The 16,232-nt window shown below is 44.1% G+C and overlaps 1 protein-coding gene across 1 annotated transcript in view; it reads left to right on the top strand.

Annotated features, from left to right (window-relative positions):
• Npsr1 (neuropeptide S receptor 1) overlaps window positions 1-16,232 on the top strand; it is a 95,236-nt gene that overhangs the window by 69,739 nt on the left and 9,265 nt on the right. Inside the window, exons 4-6 of the mRNA XM_013035142.1 lie at window positions 282-375; window positions 2,026-2,227; window positions 8,877-8,953. Of these exons, the coding sequence (XP_012890596.1) occupies window positions 282-375; window positions 2,026-2,227; window positions 8,877-8,953 (373 nt within the window). The remainder of the gene's footprint in view (window positions 1-281; window positions 376-2,025; window positions 2,228-8,876; window positions 8,954-16,232) is intronic.

Here is a 16,232-nt window from a genome sequence, read left to right on the forward strand (position 1 = left end):
ATACCAGCACAAAGAACTGCAATCTGCCCTCCCTAATCCCACACTCATCCCTACCTCCAGTCAATCCCAAGGGTTTTTGTTTTTTGTGTTTTGTTTTGTATTTTCTGTTATTGTGATATACAGAGGGGTTACAGTTACACGAATAAAGTAATGTGTAGATTTCTTGTCGAACATTATTACCCTCTCCGCATTTTCTCCCACTTTTCCCTCCCACAAGACACTGTGCATTTTGTGATATACTTTCTCATCTGCACCAAGTCCTGAGTTTCCTCTGCCTTTAGGTTGTGCTGCTCTACGCTTCTACCTATGTGCTGGTGTCCCTCAGCATAGACAGATACCACGCCATCGTCCACCCCATGAAGTTTCTGCAAGGAGGTGAGCAAGAGCTCTCTCACAGCATCATCCTTGAATGGAGGCGGGGGGGCTGTTCATTGATACGGTATTCTTAACTGCTCTTCCTTCTCCCCTTTCTTCTCTTTCCCCTCCCCATTTTGTTCTCCTCTATGTCTTTCCACACAACATGGGTTTGATTGTTCAAAAACAGATATAGGAAAGAAATCTTAGGTACTGAGAAAAGGTACTTGTTATTTTCAGGTATAGCTCAAACAGCTGAGGGGTGGAGTTGGCTGGACTCGTAGTGTGACATTGATCTTGAAGCAAGGTGTCACCTTGTGCCATTACAGCCATGCAGACAAGTATACCTGCACTAAGAAACAAACACTCTGGCCAATGTGTTCATATTTCAGAAACAGACACCTCGATATGTAATCATGGAGTAGCTAGCTGTCTTGCTACTAAGATAAATATGAAATCACCACATGTCACAGTTAGTTATAAAGAGTTTCTACTTGGATTAGAAAAGTAAATAGTGTATATTAAAACAGGTTATATACCACATTTCTTGATCCAGTCATCTACTGAGGGGCAACAATGCGATGTTGAGCTGTACAAGTCATTATGTAGAAAAATGAACTTTACAACTTTGGGGGGGGCATTAGAGGGGGGAGAGGGGGTTGGGGGGGAGAGATGGGAAAGGATAGGAAGAGGAAACAAAGGAGGAGGCAACAATGCTTGATAAGAAATGTACTCATTATCTTACCCATGTAATTGTAACTCCTCTATACGGTATTTTCATAATAATAATAAAAAATACTTAAAAAAAACAGGTTGAGAATTAGTCAATGGTAGAGCATTTGTCTAGAATACATCAGACCCTCCCTGTGTTTGATCCCAGCATTGACAAAAGAAAAAGAGGGGGTTGTGGGGAAGGGAAGGAAATAGAGACGGAAGGAGGAAGGAGAGGAAAGAAGGAAGGAAGGAAGGAAGGAAGGAAGGAAGGAAGGAAGGAAGGAAGGAAGGAAGGGGGAGGGAGGGAGGCAGGCAGGCAGGCAAAACAAAAACAAAACTTTTAGTAAATAAAACCTTCATAATCTTAAAAGGCAAAAGTCTTTCTAGAATCATACCAATGGCACAAACGAAAGAAAATAGTTTTTTTTCGGTTAAATCAAAAAATGTGTAATTAGTCCTATAAATAATAAGAATCATAAAGGAAGAGGAAGAGAACAAATGGAAGAGATTTCTGTGCCACACCACAGGCAAAGATCTAAAACTCTTTCAAGGGAGAACTTTAGCAAGAAAAAGTCAGGAGGCTCTCACTCAGAAAACAGGTGAAGGACAAAAGAATCCAAAAGCAAAGAAATACACATACACAGAAGGCGCAGAGAAAAGCTCACTTTTTTTACTTCTAATTAAAGATTGCAAGTCTAAACACATGGATAGGTAATTTCACCAACCAGATAGCAAGGGTACAGGGAGGATCTGTCAGGGTTGGGGAAATTCAAGGAGATGGTCACTTTTGGTGGGAGCTGTACACAGACACACCCCCCCCATTTTACACATGAAGAAACTGAGAAAGGAGAGGCTCTGGGAGATCCCTGCAGCTCATCTTTTCTTCAATATACCCCAAGTCCACACCCAGATACTATTTCCAGGTGCCCAGGCTTCTTTTTTCTTTCTTTTGAGCAGAAAAACAAGCCAAGGTCCTCATTGGGGTTGCCTGGGTCCTCTCCTTCCTGTTCTCCATCCCTACCCTGATCATCTTTGGGAAAAGGACACTGTCCAATGGAGAAGTGCAGTGCTGGGCCCTGTGGCCAGATGACTCCTACTGGACTCCATACATGACCATCGTGGCTTTCCTCGTGTACTTCATTCCTCTGGTGATCATCAGGTAAGGGGCAGTAGGCCTGGCCCACAGGGAACTGCCCTGATCTGCCAACCTTCCCTCCTCCCTGGTGACCAGGATATTATATTTTATCTAAAGCCAGTAGGGCAGGCTTGAGGCCTCCAAAGGAGAGTCAAGAGGAGAAAGCTGACCCCTACAGGGAATGCATTGTAGGCTGCTGCCTGCCACCCCAAGTTTGTTGGTAGAACAGTCCTGAGGAATGAGGACTGTTGCTTCCATTTCATGAAAGACAAAACTCAAGCTCAAAGAGGTGAAGTCATGGACCCCCTGTCACCCATGATTGAAATCTAGGATTAATTTCATACCCTGTTCTTTCATCTATATCTTACATCCTTCTAAATACAAGACACTACCAACATCTGGAATCTGACAAATGGAATGACAGACATGTCTAAAATGCATCACCACCACCAACAACAACAAAACCCTTGAGTGTACATGCATAGATATACTAAAAAAAATAAAAATAAAAAGTAAGAAGAGGGGAGGAGTAGGGTCAGGTAAAGGCAAAAAATGTTTCTTGGGATCCACCACTGAAGGGGAGAATAGAAAAGACCAGCACATGTAGAGGGAGAGGGCAGTAAAGAGGGGGGGGAGAGGGAGGGAGGGAGAGGGAGAGACAGAGACTGAGACAGAGACACAGAGCCAGAGAGATCCCAGATTCCCACCCCCACCTCCCCTCTTTTCTCTGGAGAACAAGGTATCCTCTATCTTGTTTGTTTGTTTGTTTGGTGGTGCTAAGGATTGAACAGGGGCCTTGTTGGGTAAGCACTCTAACCCTGAGCTACATCCTCATTCCTCCCTCATCTCTTCAGCTAGGCCCAGCCTCAGGTAGGATTTTTGTTAGGCTTGGAAAACCAAGTTTGTTGTTTTAGTCTGCCTTTCTTTAGCCACTAAGCTGTTTGAATAGTTTTCAAGCATTTCCTGACATTATGGCAATCACCTCTTTGTACTTGCTGCTTTTCTTTGGCCTCGTGAACACAGGGAATGCTGTCCATGGTGGTTGAGCTCCTGAATGGTCCACAAGAGTGGATTGAGACATGAACAAAGAAAAGCAACCTGCTCCTGCTTAAGAGGTATATAGGGCAGGAGATGTGACAGCATGGGTCACCGCTGGCCAGACCTCTGCCTTCTGAGGCTTTCTGAATATCGCTGATGAATCTGCAAATTAACATCCACCTTTATTTCAACTTTCTGCCCTTCTCTTGGCCTCAGGGCATGTGGGACGAGACTGGGAGGGAAAGAGAAGGGATTTTAGACAACTAGAGAAAGGCAAGTCTTGGCAGCAAGGTTGGCAGGCCCAGGGAGGGGAGGGCAGGAGGGGAGGCTCTGGCAGGAGCCACGCCCATGGCTGGCAACGTCATGAGGCATCAGTGAGTCCTGTGGCCATCCTCCTTGATTTCCCATCAGTCCCAGCTACCCTTCCCAACAAAGCCCCAGCTGTGCCACGCAGAGCTCCCCGCCACCCAAGGGCAGGATCTACCATTGTGTCTCTCTGTCAGAATCCTCTCCTCCTCCTCCACATTCACTTGGGTTTGTTTTTTGTGCCAGCTCCTCCAAGCCTCATGCTGCAGCTTGACCTCCACGTCCTTGAAAAGGCAAAGCTGAATTTGTTGGCAATGAAATTTAGGAATGATTTCAAAAGTGAGTTCCATTCAGCGGGCATCTCGCCTGGGCCTACTTGCTCATCGCCCAGGGACCCAGGAATCCCAAAAGCTCCACTATGACCTTCTTCATCCTGGAGCTTCCCCCAAGCATTCCCTGCCTGACAGGAAGCCCCTCGCTCATGCATTCTCCTTATTCTCCCCCACCGGGCTTATCTCTCTGGCGGGGGGGGGGGGGGGGGGGGGGGGGGCGGGGGAATTGGAGAGGAGAGGGGGGGGGGGGGAAGGCATCTTCTAGCTCCTATTTCTATTTCCTTGCTGGGGATTGAACCCGGGACCTCAAGCATACTGAGAAAACACTGTACCTACCCCTGAGCTACATTTCCCTTTTCCCCTTCTTTAACCAAGACCAGCCCCACTGTGAGGGATTTTTCTGACTAGCTCCTGGTAGAGTTGGTGAAATTTCATCTCTCAGACCTAAAGTTCCTTCTTATCTCTCTTTGTCTCTCCCTGTCTCGTTGTCTCTCTCTCTTTCTGTCTGTCTTTGACTCTCTGACTCTACTTCTGTCTTTCACACACACACACACACACATACACACACACACACACACACACACCTCTCACTTTCTGCCTAATATAAGGCCTAGATTTGTTTTTGGCATACAGTAGCGCATCCACACGCATATTTGGAAGGGAAGGAAGGAAAGAAGCGGTGGGGGAAGAAAGTCTGAGAAGGAGGCACTGTGCTGTCAGTGACGAGTCTCCTGAGAGCTGAGCGTGAATAAAGATGTCACCTTTCCATCTTCAGAGATACCAGGCCCCTCAGATGTGAAGTGGCAGTGAATGACAGCACAGGCAACGCACTGTTTTTCTGGGTCACAACAACTGCAGGTTCATAATTCACTTGACAGAACTGTCTAATTGTTGCAGAGAGGTTATTAGCCCGGTGTAATTGCTTTACTTTTGCTGTGCTTATTTTCTTCCAACCTAATTTGATTCCCCATCCTTCTATCATTTCTATATCTGTGGGATAAAGGTATAAAGAGAAGACCCCGTGGCCAACACATGAAAAAGAATAAATGGACATGTGTCATGGAACATTGATATGTGATTGTGCTATGCAACAATCATCTATTTCTTTTGCTTGGGGAATGGGGCACAGACTGTGCAGAGCCCTGTGCTGGGTTGGTCACCTGTGAGGAACAAAGCTCTGGGGAGGAGAGGGCCAAAGATCCCCAGAGGCCTGCCCAGTACCACCCATGGACATGATTCTCAAGACCAAGGAAAAGGATGGGACCGACCTTGTCGAAAAAGGAAGCTACATCTTCTATATCATTACCTGAGTAGGAAGGTAGCATTGGTTTTAATTTTTCAGTATCTTTATGTAGCTGTACAAAGGAAGTGCCACTTAACAAAGCAATTTATGAATGCAATGCAACTTGGTCAGTGTCAACCCCTTCAATATTCTTACCCCACTTCGACCCAACCCTTCCCTTACTTTTCTTAATTTTGTGTTATACACAATGAATTCTTGACTGCACTCTTCCCCTGTCTCCCCTTCATTCGTCTAACTCTCCTGGCCCCACCACCTTTTGCATGTACCCATTTCCGGGTATTGATTTTGGTGGGCTTTGACTTAGTCATTCTAAAAGCTTATACTTATTTGGACCCTCCATATAGTCTATTTAAAACCCTTTCTCACAAGTTTGTTCCTTTTGTTGGTGGATGTTTCTGGCTGCATTTCTAAAATTCACTCCAGTCCTGTTCTTTAGGATGAAGTCTTCTCTTCCTATTTTACTTTGTTATGATTTCTGGAGCTAATGGGAAGACATCTATGCTGAAAAGAGGGAAGGAGGGAAGGACTTCCAATTTGTAAAGTTCAGCGAGCCTTGAGTTTGAGGTTGCAGTTATGAGAAATGAGAACTATTCTTGCACAAGGTGATTTGGACAGGAAGCTCTCTGTAACTCACCACCCTGTGCATCCTGACTGCCAACCAGCTGCTCTTTACTGCTGGCTTCAGAGGACAGGTTGTTCACTGACCTCTCAGGAAATAAGAAAGAAAGAAAAGAATGAATGCAGAGATTTCTTTCTCTGATGCATGACCACTATATTCTAAAAAGTAGCTTGGTTTGACAGTAACTGACAGGTACACCCAGGTGATGACGTTTGCCCAGCTCACAATAAAACTGATCCTAGCTTTCTACTTACCTGACTTGTTAATCGGCCCTAAATATAGAGACAGGGAAACTTGAGACCAAACCCTAACTCATAAGATGCTTCTATTGTATATATAATTGATAGTCAACTATTGGTTGAATTATTGATTGATTAAATATTAGGATTATAAGCCAAGTACTGGTGGCTCACACTTATAATCCTAGCTACTCAGGAGGCTAGGATCTGAGGATCACAGTTGGAAGCCAACCCAGGCATGAAAATCCATGAGACTTTTATCTCTAATTAACCAGCAAAAAGCTGGAAGTCAAGCTATGGCTCAAGTGATAGATTGTTAGCCTTGAATAGGAAAGCTCAGTGCTCAAGCCCTGAGTTCCAGCCTCAGGACCAGCTGTGTGTGTGTGTGTGTGTGTGTGTGTGTGTTGTTATAATGGCCAGGCACAGGACCAGCTGTGTGTGTGTGTGTGTGTGTTGTTATAATGGCCAGGCACAGGACCAGCTGTGTGTGTGTGTGTGTGTGTGTGTGTGTGTGTGTGTGTGTGTGTTGTTATAATGGCCAGGCACTGCTAACATTTTGTGGTAGAGGGAAACTTTCCTTGTAGTTCTTTGACTCAGGAAAGGAGTTCCTTGACCTAACAAATACTCAATTTAGGGTAAAGAGACTCACTGATAAATTTTGTCTCCTATTTTTCTTTAGTAAAAGCACATAAATTCCAGAAATATTCCTTGGCAAGATCACAAGAAGAAATGGCATATTCTCCAAAGGTCCACAGGGCTCTGGAGTTCCCAGAGAACCTTACTGAGCAAAAATAAAAAAAACAGCAATACAGAATAGAGGGTCGAACTCAGTCATTAATTAAGTTGGAGTCTAAAGATCATTAAAAGCAATTACTGCTTTGTCAGCAACTACAAACTGGAACTCTGTTCTTTTTTTTTTTTAAATGTGGTTTACAAGAGGAATGACTATGCAGTTTTGAAGCAGACCAGTGCTGTATCTCAAAGGATTTTTTTGTTGAGGTACTTAATGAATTTTAAATGTCAAATAGCATTAAAAAGAGTCTTAAGCTGGATACCAGTGGTCTCATGCCTGTAATCCTAGCTACTTAGGAGGCTGAGCTCTGAGGATCGCAGGCCAAAACTTTTGCTGGAAAGTTCGTGAGACTCTTATCTCCAATTAACTATGAAATGTGAAATCAGAAACAGAAAAAAATTATTGATTATTAAAATAGGGCCAAATATTAAAGGCAGAACCCCTCTGTAGAGGGGCCAGCAGTCAGCCTAAGCCTTTCCCATCCTTGCTTTTTAAAAAGCAAAAGAACATCTCTCCCTCTCTCAAGTTTCCCAGGCTGACAACTTGGCAATTTATCACAAACTTTGCTGAAGGCCACTGACAACCTTGAAGTTTGTCACCAGCTGTACTGAATTGCTGTATTAGCCAAAAGCTTACCCCTACTCAAGGTTATGTTTTGGATTTTGTAATTAAGTAATGGTCATGCTGACCAGCTCAAGATTATGTTTTGCTTCTGCTTCTGCAGCTCAAGGTTATGTTTTGCTTCTGTAAATCTGCTTGTTTGCTTTGGCACACACCCCCACCCCTGCATATGTTTTTTCCTTTAAAAGACCCTCATGGGAAAAAGCCCTCATTGCATCCTACTACCCAAATAGTGGGGTGGAGTTGCTGGATGGCTAATAAAGACTCCTTGCCCTGTTAACTGAGTTGGTGGCCTTATTTCCAGATTTGGAATTCTTCATTAACCATCAAAATGTTGGAAATGAAGTGGTGGCTCAAGCAGTAGAGGGTTAGTTTTAAGCTAAAGAATTCAGAGACAATGCCTAAGCCCTGAGTTTGAGCCCCAGGACCAGCACTACATAAAAAGAAAAAGAAAGTCTAAGGAGACTCAGAGTTCAAGACATACTGACAATGGATTTCAGTCACTAACTCTGCTAGGCACAGGTTGCACCATTTAGAGTGGAGAATGATAAGTGTGAAAAACAGGCCAAAAATTAAAAATGAGGGAAAGGAAATTCTTGATTTTTAAGCAGCGTGCTTATCCCTTCAGATCCATACTTGACAATCAAAAATGCAAGAGGTTGGTGTTAATAACCACATTTCACAGAATGTTTACTAGGTACTAATGACTTTGCAACAAATTTTCCAAAATCTAGTGATTTAAAACAATATTCATCTGTCAATGGCTCATACCTGTAATCCTAGTCAGGGAGGAGGCTGAAGTCAGGAGAATCAAAACCAAACTGGGCAGAAAAGACTGCAAGATTCCATTTCCAACTAACCAATAAAATGCCAGAGTTGAGTTGTGTTTCAATCAGTAGATCTCCAGACATGATCAAGAGAGCCAAGCCAGAATGAATGGCCCTGTGTTCAAGCCCCTTAATGGGAGCAGAGAGAGAGAAAGAGAGACAGAGACAGAAATAGAAAGACAGGAAGGAAGGAAAGAAGGAAGGGAGGGAGGGAGGGAGGGAGGGAGGGAGGGAGGGAGGGAGGAAGGAAGGAAGGAAGGAAGGAAGGAAGGAAGGAGAGAGGGGGCGGGTAATAGTGAAAGAACAGCTTTGCCGTAAGTAGATGAAGAGGCCTGGGTCCTTCTGTCTCCAAAGACTTTACTTGGAGTCTAATCACTGGCTGTACCTCCAACCACCCGGACCCTTAACTTCCTTGAGTCCTTGCCTAAAAAGTAAGTTACTCCATCCAATAGACCTTGTCTTTGCTCCAGTTTCAGAATGAGTAGGTAGGAGACCCCTCCCTCCAGCCTTTATCCTCAGGGAAGTGGGAGGGCCATCTTCTGCACCCCCATTGTAGAAACCAATGTTAACATTGCCTTGGTTGTTTTTCTTCCAGTGTCATCTATGGCATTGTGATCCGAACTATTTGGATTAAAAGCAAAGCCCAAGAGATGGTGATTTCCAACTGCTCAGGTAGGTCTTTCTCTACCCTACATCTCCCAGCCCTTGGCTAATTAGACCCTGAACTGCAAATATGGGCTGAAGCTTCCTGGATGTACAGTCAAGCCCCACATTCACACCAGACCCATCAAAGGTTACCACCACTAAACTGTCTTCCACCCTGCCTCTCTGAAACCTGGAGAAGGAAAGAGCATCTTGGGTCTGGCTAGGTTGTGTAGACAGCATGTCCCCCTAAGCAGCCTTGAAGCTAGTGGTCAGACCAGGTAGGAAGCCCATGAGGGCATGGAGATGAATGAATTGGAGACCAGCACTACAGCCAACACAAGATGGGGGTTTCCCTACTTGGCATAAATTTAAAGGTGGGGAAAATTGCCTTCTGTCCACTTGGGCCCTAAGCCAGAGAGGTCGCAGTCCACACTGTCCCTGTCACATTGGGCTGTGTGGCCTTCAGGATCTCCCTTTTCTATGAAGCGGGATGCATTCATCTCCAGTGCAACAGCTCTTAAGACTCCAAGGCTACCTCTGCTGCCTGGCAAGGTGACTAGGCCTGACTCAGTCACACTGGCCAGGACAACAGCAAACAAGTGGGCCAGAAGGGTGAGCAAGGTGACATTGTCCTAAGGTGATAGTTCATCTATAGAGTGGTACATAGACTTCTGCACACAACCACATGCACTCAGCCAGAGGCTGCATCTGGAATGACAAGAGCTGGGTTTCACTCCAGATGCATTATGAAGAGGCATGCCACCTTGCTAAGTCTCATAACCTCTCTGAGTTCCAAGAAGTTAACGTGACACACACAGAGTAGACTTTAAGTCCCCACTTCTTCGTCATGGGGCTGGCACCTATATTAGAGCTACACTGATCTTTGACCTCTCTTCAAGCTCCTTTTCCCATGGGATGTGGGATGGTCCAAAGCATCACTGGGCATGCTGACTGGCTGTCTTCCCTAGGAGGATGAATGGAGAAGTTCCAGTGGTGTTTCCTGTGAATCCAGTTCTAACTGGCCATGTCCTGCTACTTGCCAGGAATGGGCCAGGAGCCTGGGAATGCCAGGTGGTCAATAACATGGCTCCTGACTGCAGGCGGGCACTAACTGTCCTTTCCACATTCACAACCTCTGAGGATGTATTTTCCAGATGAAAATTCAGGCTCAAAGGCCAAGGAAACTAAGTTTCTGCTAGTAGCAGACAACAGGACCCAGATTCAAGTGGCATATTCGATGGACAGAAAGCCTATATTCAATACTCCCAAATCAGGGCGCCTCCCAGAAGGAAGAGATCACAAAACAAAAAGGGGTAAATGAGTGAAGAAGAGCTCAAAGTTAAACAAAAACAGATGAAAAGAAAAAGAATTATCTTTTAATTAAAAATCCAAACACAAGGTCTTTGGCGTGGCACCCCATTCATGCCCCTCCCCCCCCCCCACACACAGGTTTGCCTTTATCACTCTCTTCCAGAGCCACTTCGGGAACTTTTGTTCCAATAGATTTTAAAATCAACAAGGTGCAGCATGAGCTGTAGGTTAGGGGCTCAGTTTTGTTGAGGTAGCTGAGGTTACCCCTGTTCACGATTTCTATGCAATCAGGAAGTGAATGAGCGTCTCCCTGCCTGTACCCCTTGCTCTCGCCCCCCTGAAGAGCTTCTCTTTCCCCACTGTCTTCGACCAGTCAGCCACGGAGCTCACCTGATTTCCATGAGTTCACCTCTCATAGGGCGATGAGGGCAGATGCCACTGGAGACTCTCTATGGGTCTCCACATTCTGCCAGCTACCTGCCCTTTCTCCCTTGTTGTAGGTGAGCTCCCGTCTCTCCCTAGAGCTGCCAGTTTTTGACATTGCCCACTCTTGACATTCAGGGGCTCCCCCATCCTCCAATACTGAGATGGTACCAATGGCCATTTTAGAGACTGATACGCACTGTGACATTGCCTTCCCCCGAGGTAGGAAGAGCTGTCATTAGTTTTTACTCAGAAATACAATTCTATGTCTCCTTTACACGATTCTTAGTTCTCCCCATCTTCTCTGACCATCTGTGTCCTCCTTCTGGAATCAGGCCAGCTGGTTTTCTCAAAAGATCATATGTTGTCTGTATCGTATTCATCAATGGAGCCCACTTGACTTCCTATCTGTCAGCACAGGCATGTTGTTGTGGAGCTGGCTGGTGAACGAGATCTCCAGTGGTGCTGGCATGCCAGGATTATTACTCACCAACAAGGGGACATTAGCTATGATGGTGTGAACAGAAACTCACTTTGTAAACACTGGCTGCAAAACTCAAGCCATCGAAGTGGCGCTGTAGCTCAAGTGGTAGAGCGCATGCCTTGAGCTGAAGAGCTGAGGGACAGCGCCCAGGCCCAGAGTTCAAGCCCCACAACCGGCAAAAAAAAAAAAAAAAACAAAAAAAACTCAAGCCATCTCTACTGCAAGAACCATTCTTTTTGCTCACACAAGTATCTATTTTCTTCCCCTCACTCAAAGGTTGACTAAAAAAAAGAAAATCCTTTGTAAAAGACCTAAAGACATTCCCACAAACAAGTATAAAGGGCATTGGGTAGAGTAGATTTCCAAAGCTGCACATTATATTTCCTAAATGAGCATGCTCTCCATGTTCAGGGTACCTACAACTCCATGTGGTGTGGGAACTTGGGGAGGGGCACCCAAAGACACATATAGTCTATCTGGAGAGCACTGGCTCTCTTTAGCTTGTCAGGTATAAATTGAGCCATGCTGTATCCAAATTAAACATTTCCAATTAGATGAAGCTGAATGGGATGGAGAAAAATGGGCATGGATTAGGAACTAGGCTAAAGCCTTTTCATCTTCTAACTTAATTAATTTAAGGTAAGCCCATTAACAGGAATCAATAGTGGTGTCTTTATTAGTAATTATGGATACAGTGGCTTTTCTACAAATAAAAAATACATGCAAGGAGAATATAAAGCTACATATAGAAATTGTAATGTGCTTGTGAATATTATGTTGTAATATCATAAAAATGTTGACCTTCAGCCAGGCATTGATGGCTCACATCTGTAATCCTAGTTATTCAGGAAGCTGAGATCTGAGCATCACAGTTTAAAGCTAGCTGGGCAGAGGAAAGCTCTTGAGACTCTTATCTCCAATTAACCACCAGAAAACTGGAAGTGGTGCTGTGGCTCAAAATGGTAGAGTGCTTGCCTTGAGCACTCAGGGACAGTGTCCAGGCCCTGAGTTCAACCTCCACTACCAACCAAAAACAAAATGTTGACTTTCCCAGATGATCTGCTAGTCAATATGGTGCCAACCCAAAATGAATGCAACATCTCATTGAACCTGACAAGCTGCTATTAAAATATATATGGGAACAATCAGAAGCCAAGGCTAACCAGACCATTCCTGGAGAAGTAAAACAAGTGGCAGTTTGCTGACCAAATACTAAAAATTATTATAAAGGCAAAGTTGTGCATAGAGTATGGTATTGGTCCAATATGATATACAAGTAGAAAATTAAACAGCCCCCAAACACACTCCACATACATAACAACTTCATAGATGTCAGAAGACCACAAGGAAAGAAATGAAATTTCCATCTGTACTCCAATCCATAGGCAAACACTAATTCCCCAGAGATCTGAATCTTAAATGTAAAAATTAAAAAGGATTTTTCAGAATGAAAAGTAGATGATATCTTTGTAACAATGGGGAAAGAAGGCTCGCTTTTCTTTTTTTCTAAATTTCAACTAGCATATCGAAAGAGGCAGCATGTCTTTTATGGAGCTGGGTGGCATTATGGACAAAGGAACCTAGCATCTACAGTACAGCCCTGGACTCAGCACATGTGGCTTCGCCTCAGTGGTCATCTCTTAGGAACCACAAGCCTGTAGATACCAGGGAACTACTGCCCTTCTCCAAATTGGCATGCATACATCTCATGGTTTATGATTCACTTGGCAGTAGAGTTCTTCAAAAATGTAACAGGCTTCCAATCTATTTGTTTCCAATCAGTCATACATTAGCCACCATAGTCTAAAATCACTTTAACATAATTTTCTCATCTGTTTGTACAAAGAGTGATTTTTTTTGGTTGGTTGTGGAGTTTGAACTTACTCAGGGCCTGGTTGCTGTCCCTGAGCTCTTTTGCGCAAGGCTAGTGCTCTACCACTTTGAGCCACATCTCCACCTCCAGCTTTTGAGAGGTTAATTGGAGATAAGAGTCTCATGGGGACTTCTCTGCCTGGGCTGGCTGTGAACCACGATCCTTAGATCTCAGCCTCCTAAGTAGGTGTGAGCCACCGGCACCCAGCTGTATAAGCATGATGCTTATACATGCACACAATGTAGCTTGATCAGACTCATCCTCCTCCATCATCACTGTCCTTCATCTCTCACCCTTCCCAAATCATCTCAATAAGCTTCATTGTTCATTTTCACATATAAAGTATGTTGACCCTATTCACCCTCCTTTATAACTATGATACATGATACATTAAATTGCAAAAGAACAATGCATCAATTTGACTCCATTAACATTTTTAAAGAATCAATCCACAAATGGAAAGAAGCTATTTAGACCACATATACCTGGAAAAATATTAGCATATAAAATAAATGAAGGATTAAAAACTAATTTTAAAAAGACATACTTTGAAGACAAATAGGTTTTTAAAATGAGCACTACATTAACAGGCATTTCACAGAAAAGGAAACAGGAGTGGCTGCAAAATCATATCACAACCTCTTGGCTCATCCAGACAGTACACTGAAATTTCAATTAGATACAATCATCCACTCTCAGAACTGGTAAAATCATAAAAATCATATACAGGCCAACCACAGGATATATATATATATATATATATATATATATATGTATATATATACATATATATATATAACTTTTTCAATCCAAAGAACATTTAAAAAACAAGATTATAAATTTCCCATTTGTGCAGTACACAGCTCAGTTAATGTTGAGCTCTGTCAGTCTGGCATTATCATCAGTCAGTTCTGTCTCAATCATGGTCTGGTCTCTTTAGTATCTTCCTGCCCTTAACTTTGGGAAAATCTGCTTTTCAAAAGGCAAATAGCATCCAAATAGCAAAGGGAAAGCAGCTTATGTGCTTTACTGGAATTATCTAGTAACATGGAGATTTGTTGAAAGAGGCAGGATGTCTTCAATGGAGCTGGGTGGCATTATGGACAAAGGAACCTAGCATCTGCAGTACAGCCCTGGACTCTGAACACACGTGGCTTTGCCTCTGTGGTCATCTCTTTGGAACCACAAGCCTGTAGATACCAGGGAACTACTGCCATTCTTCATATTGGCATGCATACATCTCATGGTTTATGATTCACTTGGCAATATAGTTCTTCAAAAGTGTAACAGGCTTCCAATCTATTTGTTTCCAATCAGTCATACATTGGCCACCCTAGTCTAAAATCACTTTAACATAAATTTCTGATCTGTTTTGTTACTTTCTCGCCTAGTCCCTATTGCTCAGCTCCCTGAAAGCTAGATTGCCAAGAGAGACCTCACCTCAGTCTGATCTGTGCCTCAGAATCACTCCAAGAAGATATTACTGCTTGGTTTAAATGTTTCAGTGCTATATAGCACATGGCAGAGCAGGGCCAGGTTTATTAGCTGGGACCCACATACTTAGAAAAGGCTTGGTTTAGTTTCCTTCCCAGCCTGCATATTTGCTTTGTAGTGGCTCCCACAAAGTATGTGGCCAATTCCGTTAGGGACAAGGAGCAAATGGTCTTCATAACAGGACACAATCCCCAATTTGAGGAGTTTTCTCTAACCCCATTAGCTTTATTAAGTCAACCAGCTCTCAACAGCCCATTTCCTTTTGCCAGTTCCTTCCTGATCACAGCTAGTAAGCGTCACTTACACACTTTCCCCCATTTACCATCTCATCTCCTGGGCTCCAGGCCCAGAGGCTCCTGGTTGGCCTTCACAGGCCTCCAGTGTCGCCTCCAGTAAATGGTGCTGGAGGCACCCCGCTGTCCACCGGCTGAGCCACTGCCATGTGTTTCAGGTTTTTATAAACACAGTGTTACATAAAAGGTGCTAATTTCTGCCTTCGCTAGGAAAACACTAGCAGCTGTGCAAACTCCAAAGTATCAGTAGCCTTAACAAAACAGAAATTTATATTTTTTTTTTGCTCAATTAAAAACTCATTTGGCAGTAGAGGCGGATGGAAAGGGCACTGTCTAACACAGTCCCCCAGAGATTTAACTAGGTAGAAATTCTGCCGTGTTTCACAAAGTGCTATTCATGTAGCCCTCGGTATCCAGTAAGAGAGTGAACAGGTTCCTAGATGGTTTGTCTGACCCAGGGTCAGGTCTGGGGAGTAAAGACCTCAGTTCTTCCCAAATCCCCTTCCATTAAACTTAGTCACATGACTGAATCTTGCCATAAGGGAGGCTGGGAAATGTAGTTTAGCTGGGGGCAGGAAAGGATTTGATGGCCAGCTTACCTGTTGTTTGTTGTTGTTGTTGTTGTTGTTTTTATTGTGAGAATACCGTACAGAGGTATTACAATTACATGGGCAAGATAACGAGTATATACCTGTTTGAGTGTAATTATTTTTGGCCTGTCAAAGTTCCTGGTTTTGTCTGAGCTGAGGTTCAGCAAAGGCTGAGTTAGGTAATCATTCCTCTGACCTCACTGAGAGAGCTCCTGAGACCCAGCAATTGGCTAAAACCCTCCTGAAGATAGGACTTAGAATGCCTCCACCTTGAAGGTTCAGATGTATGTGATATGGCCAGCCCATAGGGAAAGAGGTAATATCTCATGATCACAAAGGGACAATAAGTTCCCTTTCAGGTCAAAGTAAAATGTAAGGGCCACACCACGTAGGGGTATTCTACCCTAACCTGTCACTGTGGACATCTAGTGAGGAAAAGCTACATGGAAACTGAGGAGAGATTCTTAAACCCCCTCACCCTACCTCCACCACCACCAGGAGCTCAATGGATTCTGCTGCAGGCCCCTGCAGTCACAGAACAAACACATCCTTGTTTCTTGATAGAAGAACTTAAGAGCAGGCATCAAAGGGAAGAGCAAAGATTCTAAAAAACCCCAAAGCCCACTGGCACCACTGAGACCTACAGAAGAGGAGCAGCAAGCAAAGCAATCACCCAAGGGCACAAACAGCAGTGAAAGAGTGCACAGGGGTAGCTTAGTGACAGATGTCACCCAGCCAGAGCCCTCAGAGGAAGAGAGGTCTGGGGAATGGCATGGGACCTCCCAGGTCAGCAACAGGGGCCATAGAAAACAGGATGCAGCCACAGTGCCTGAGGAGG

This window comes from Dipodomys ordii, unplaced genomic scaffold (genome assembly GCF_000151885.1).
Source record: "Dipodomys ordii isolate 6190 unplaced genomic scaffold, Dord_2.0 Scaffold205, whole genome shotgun sequence".
Classification (NCBI taxonomy): domain Eukaryota; kingdom Metazoa; phylum Chordata; class Mammalia; order Rodentia; family Heteromyidae; genus Dipodomys; species Dipodomys ordii.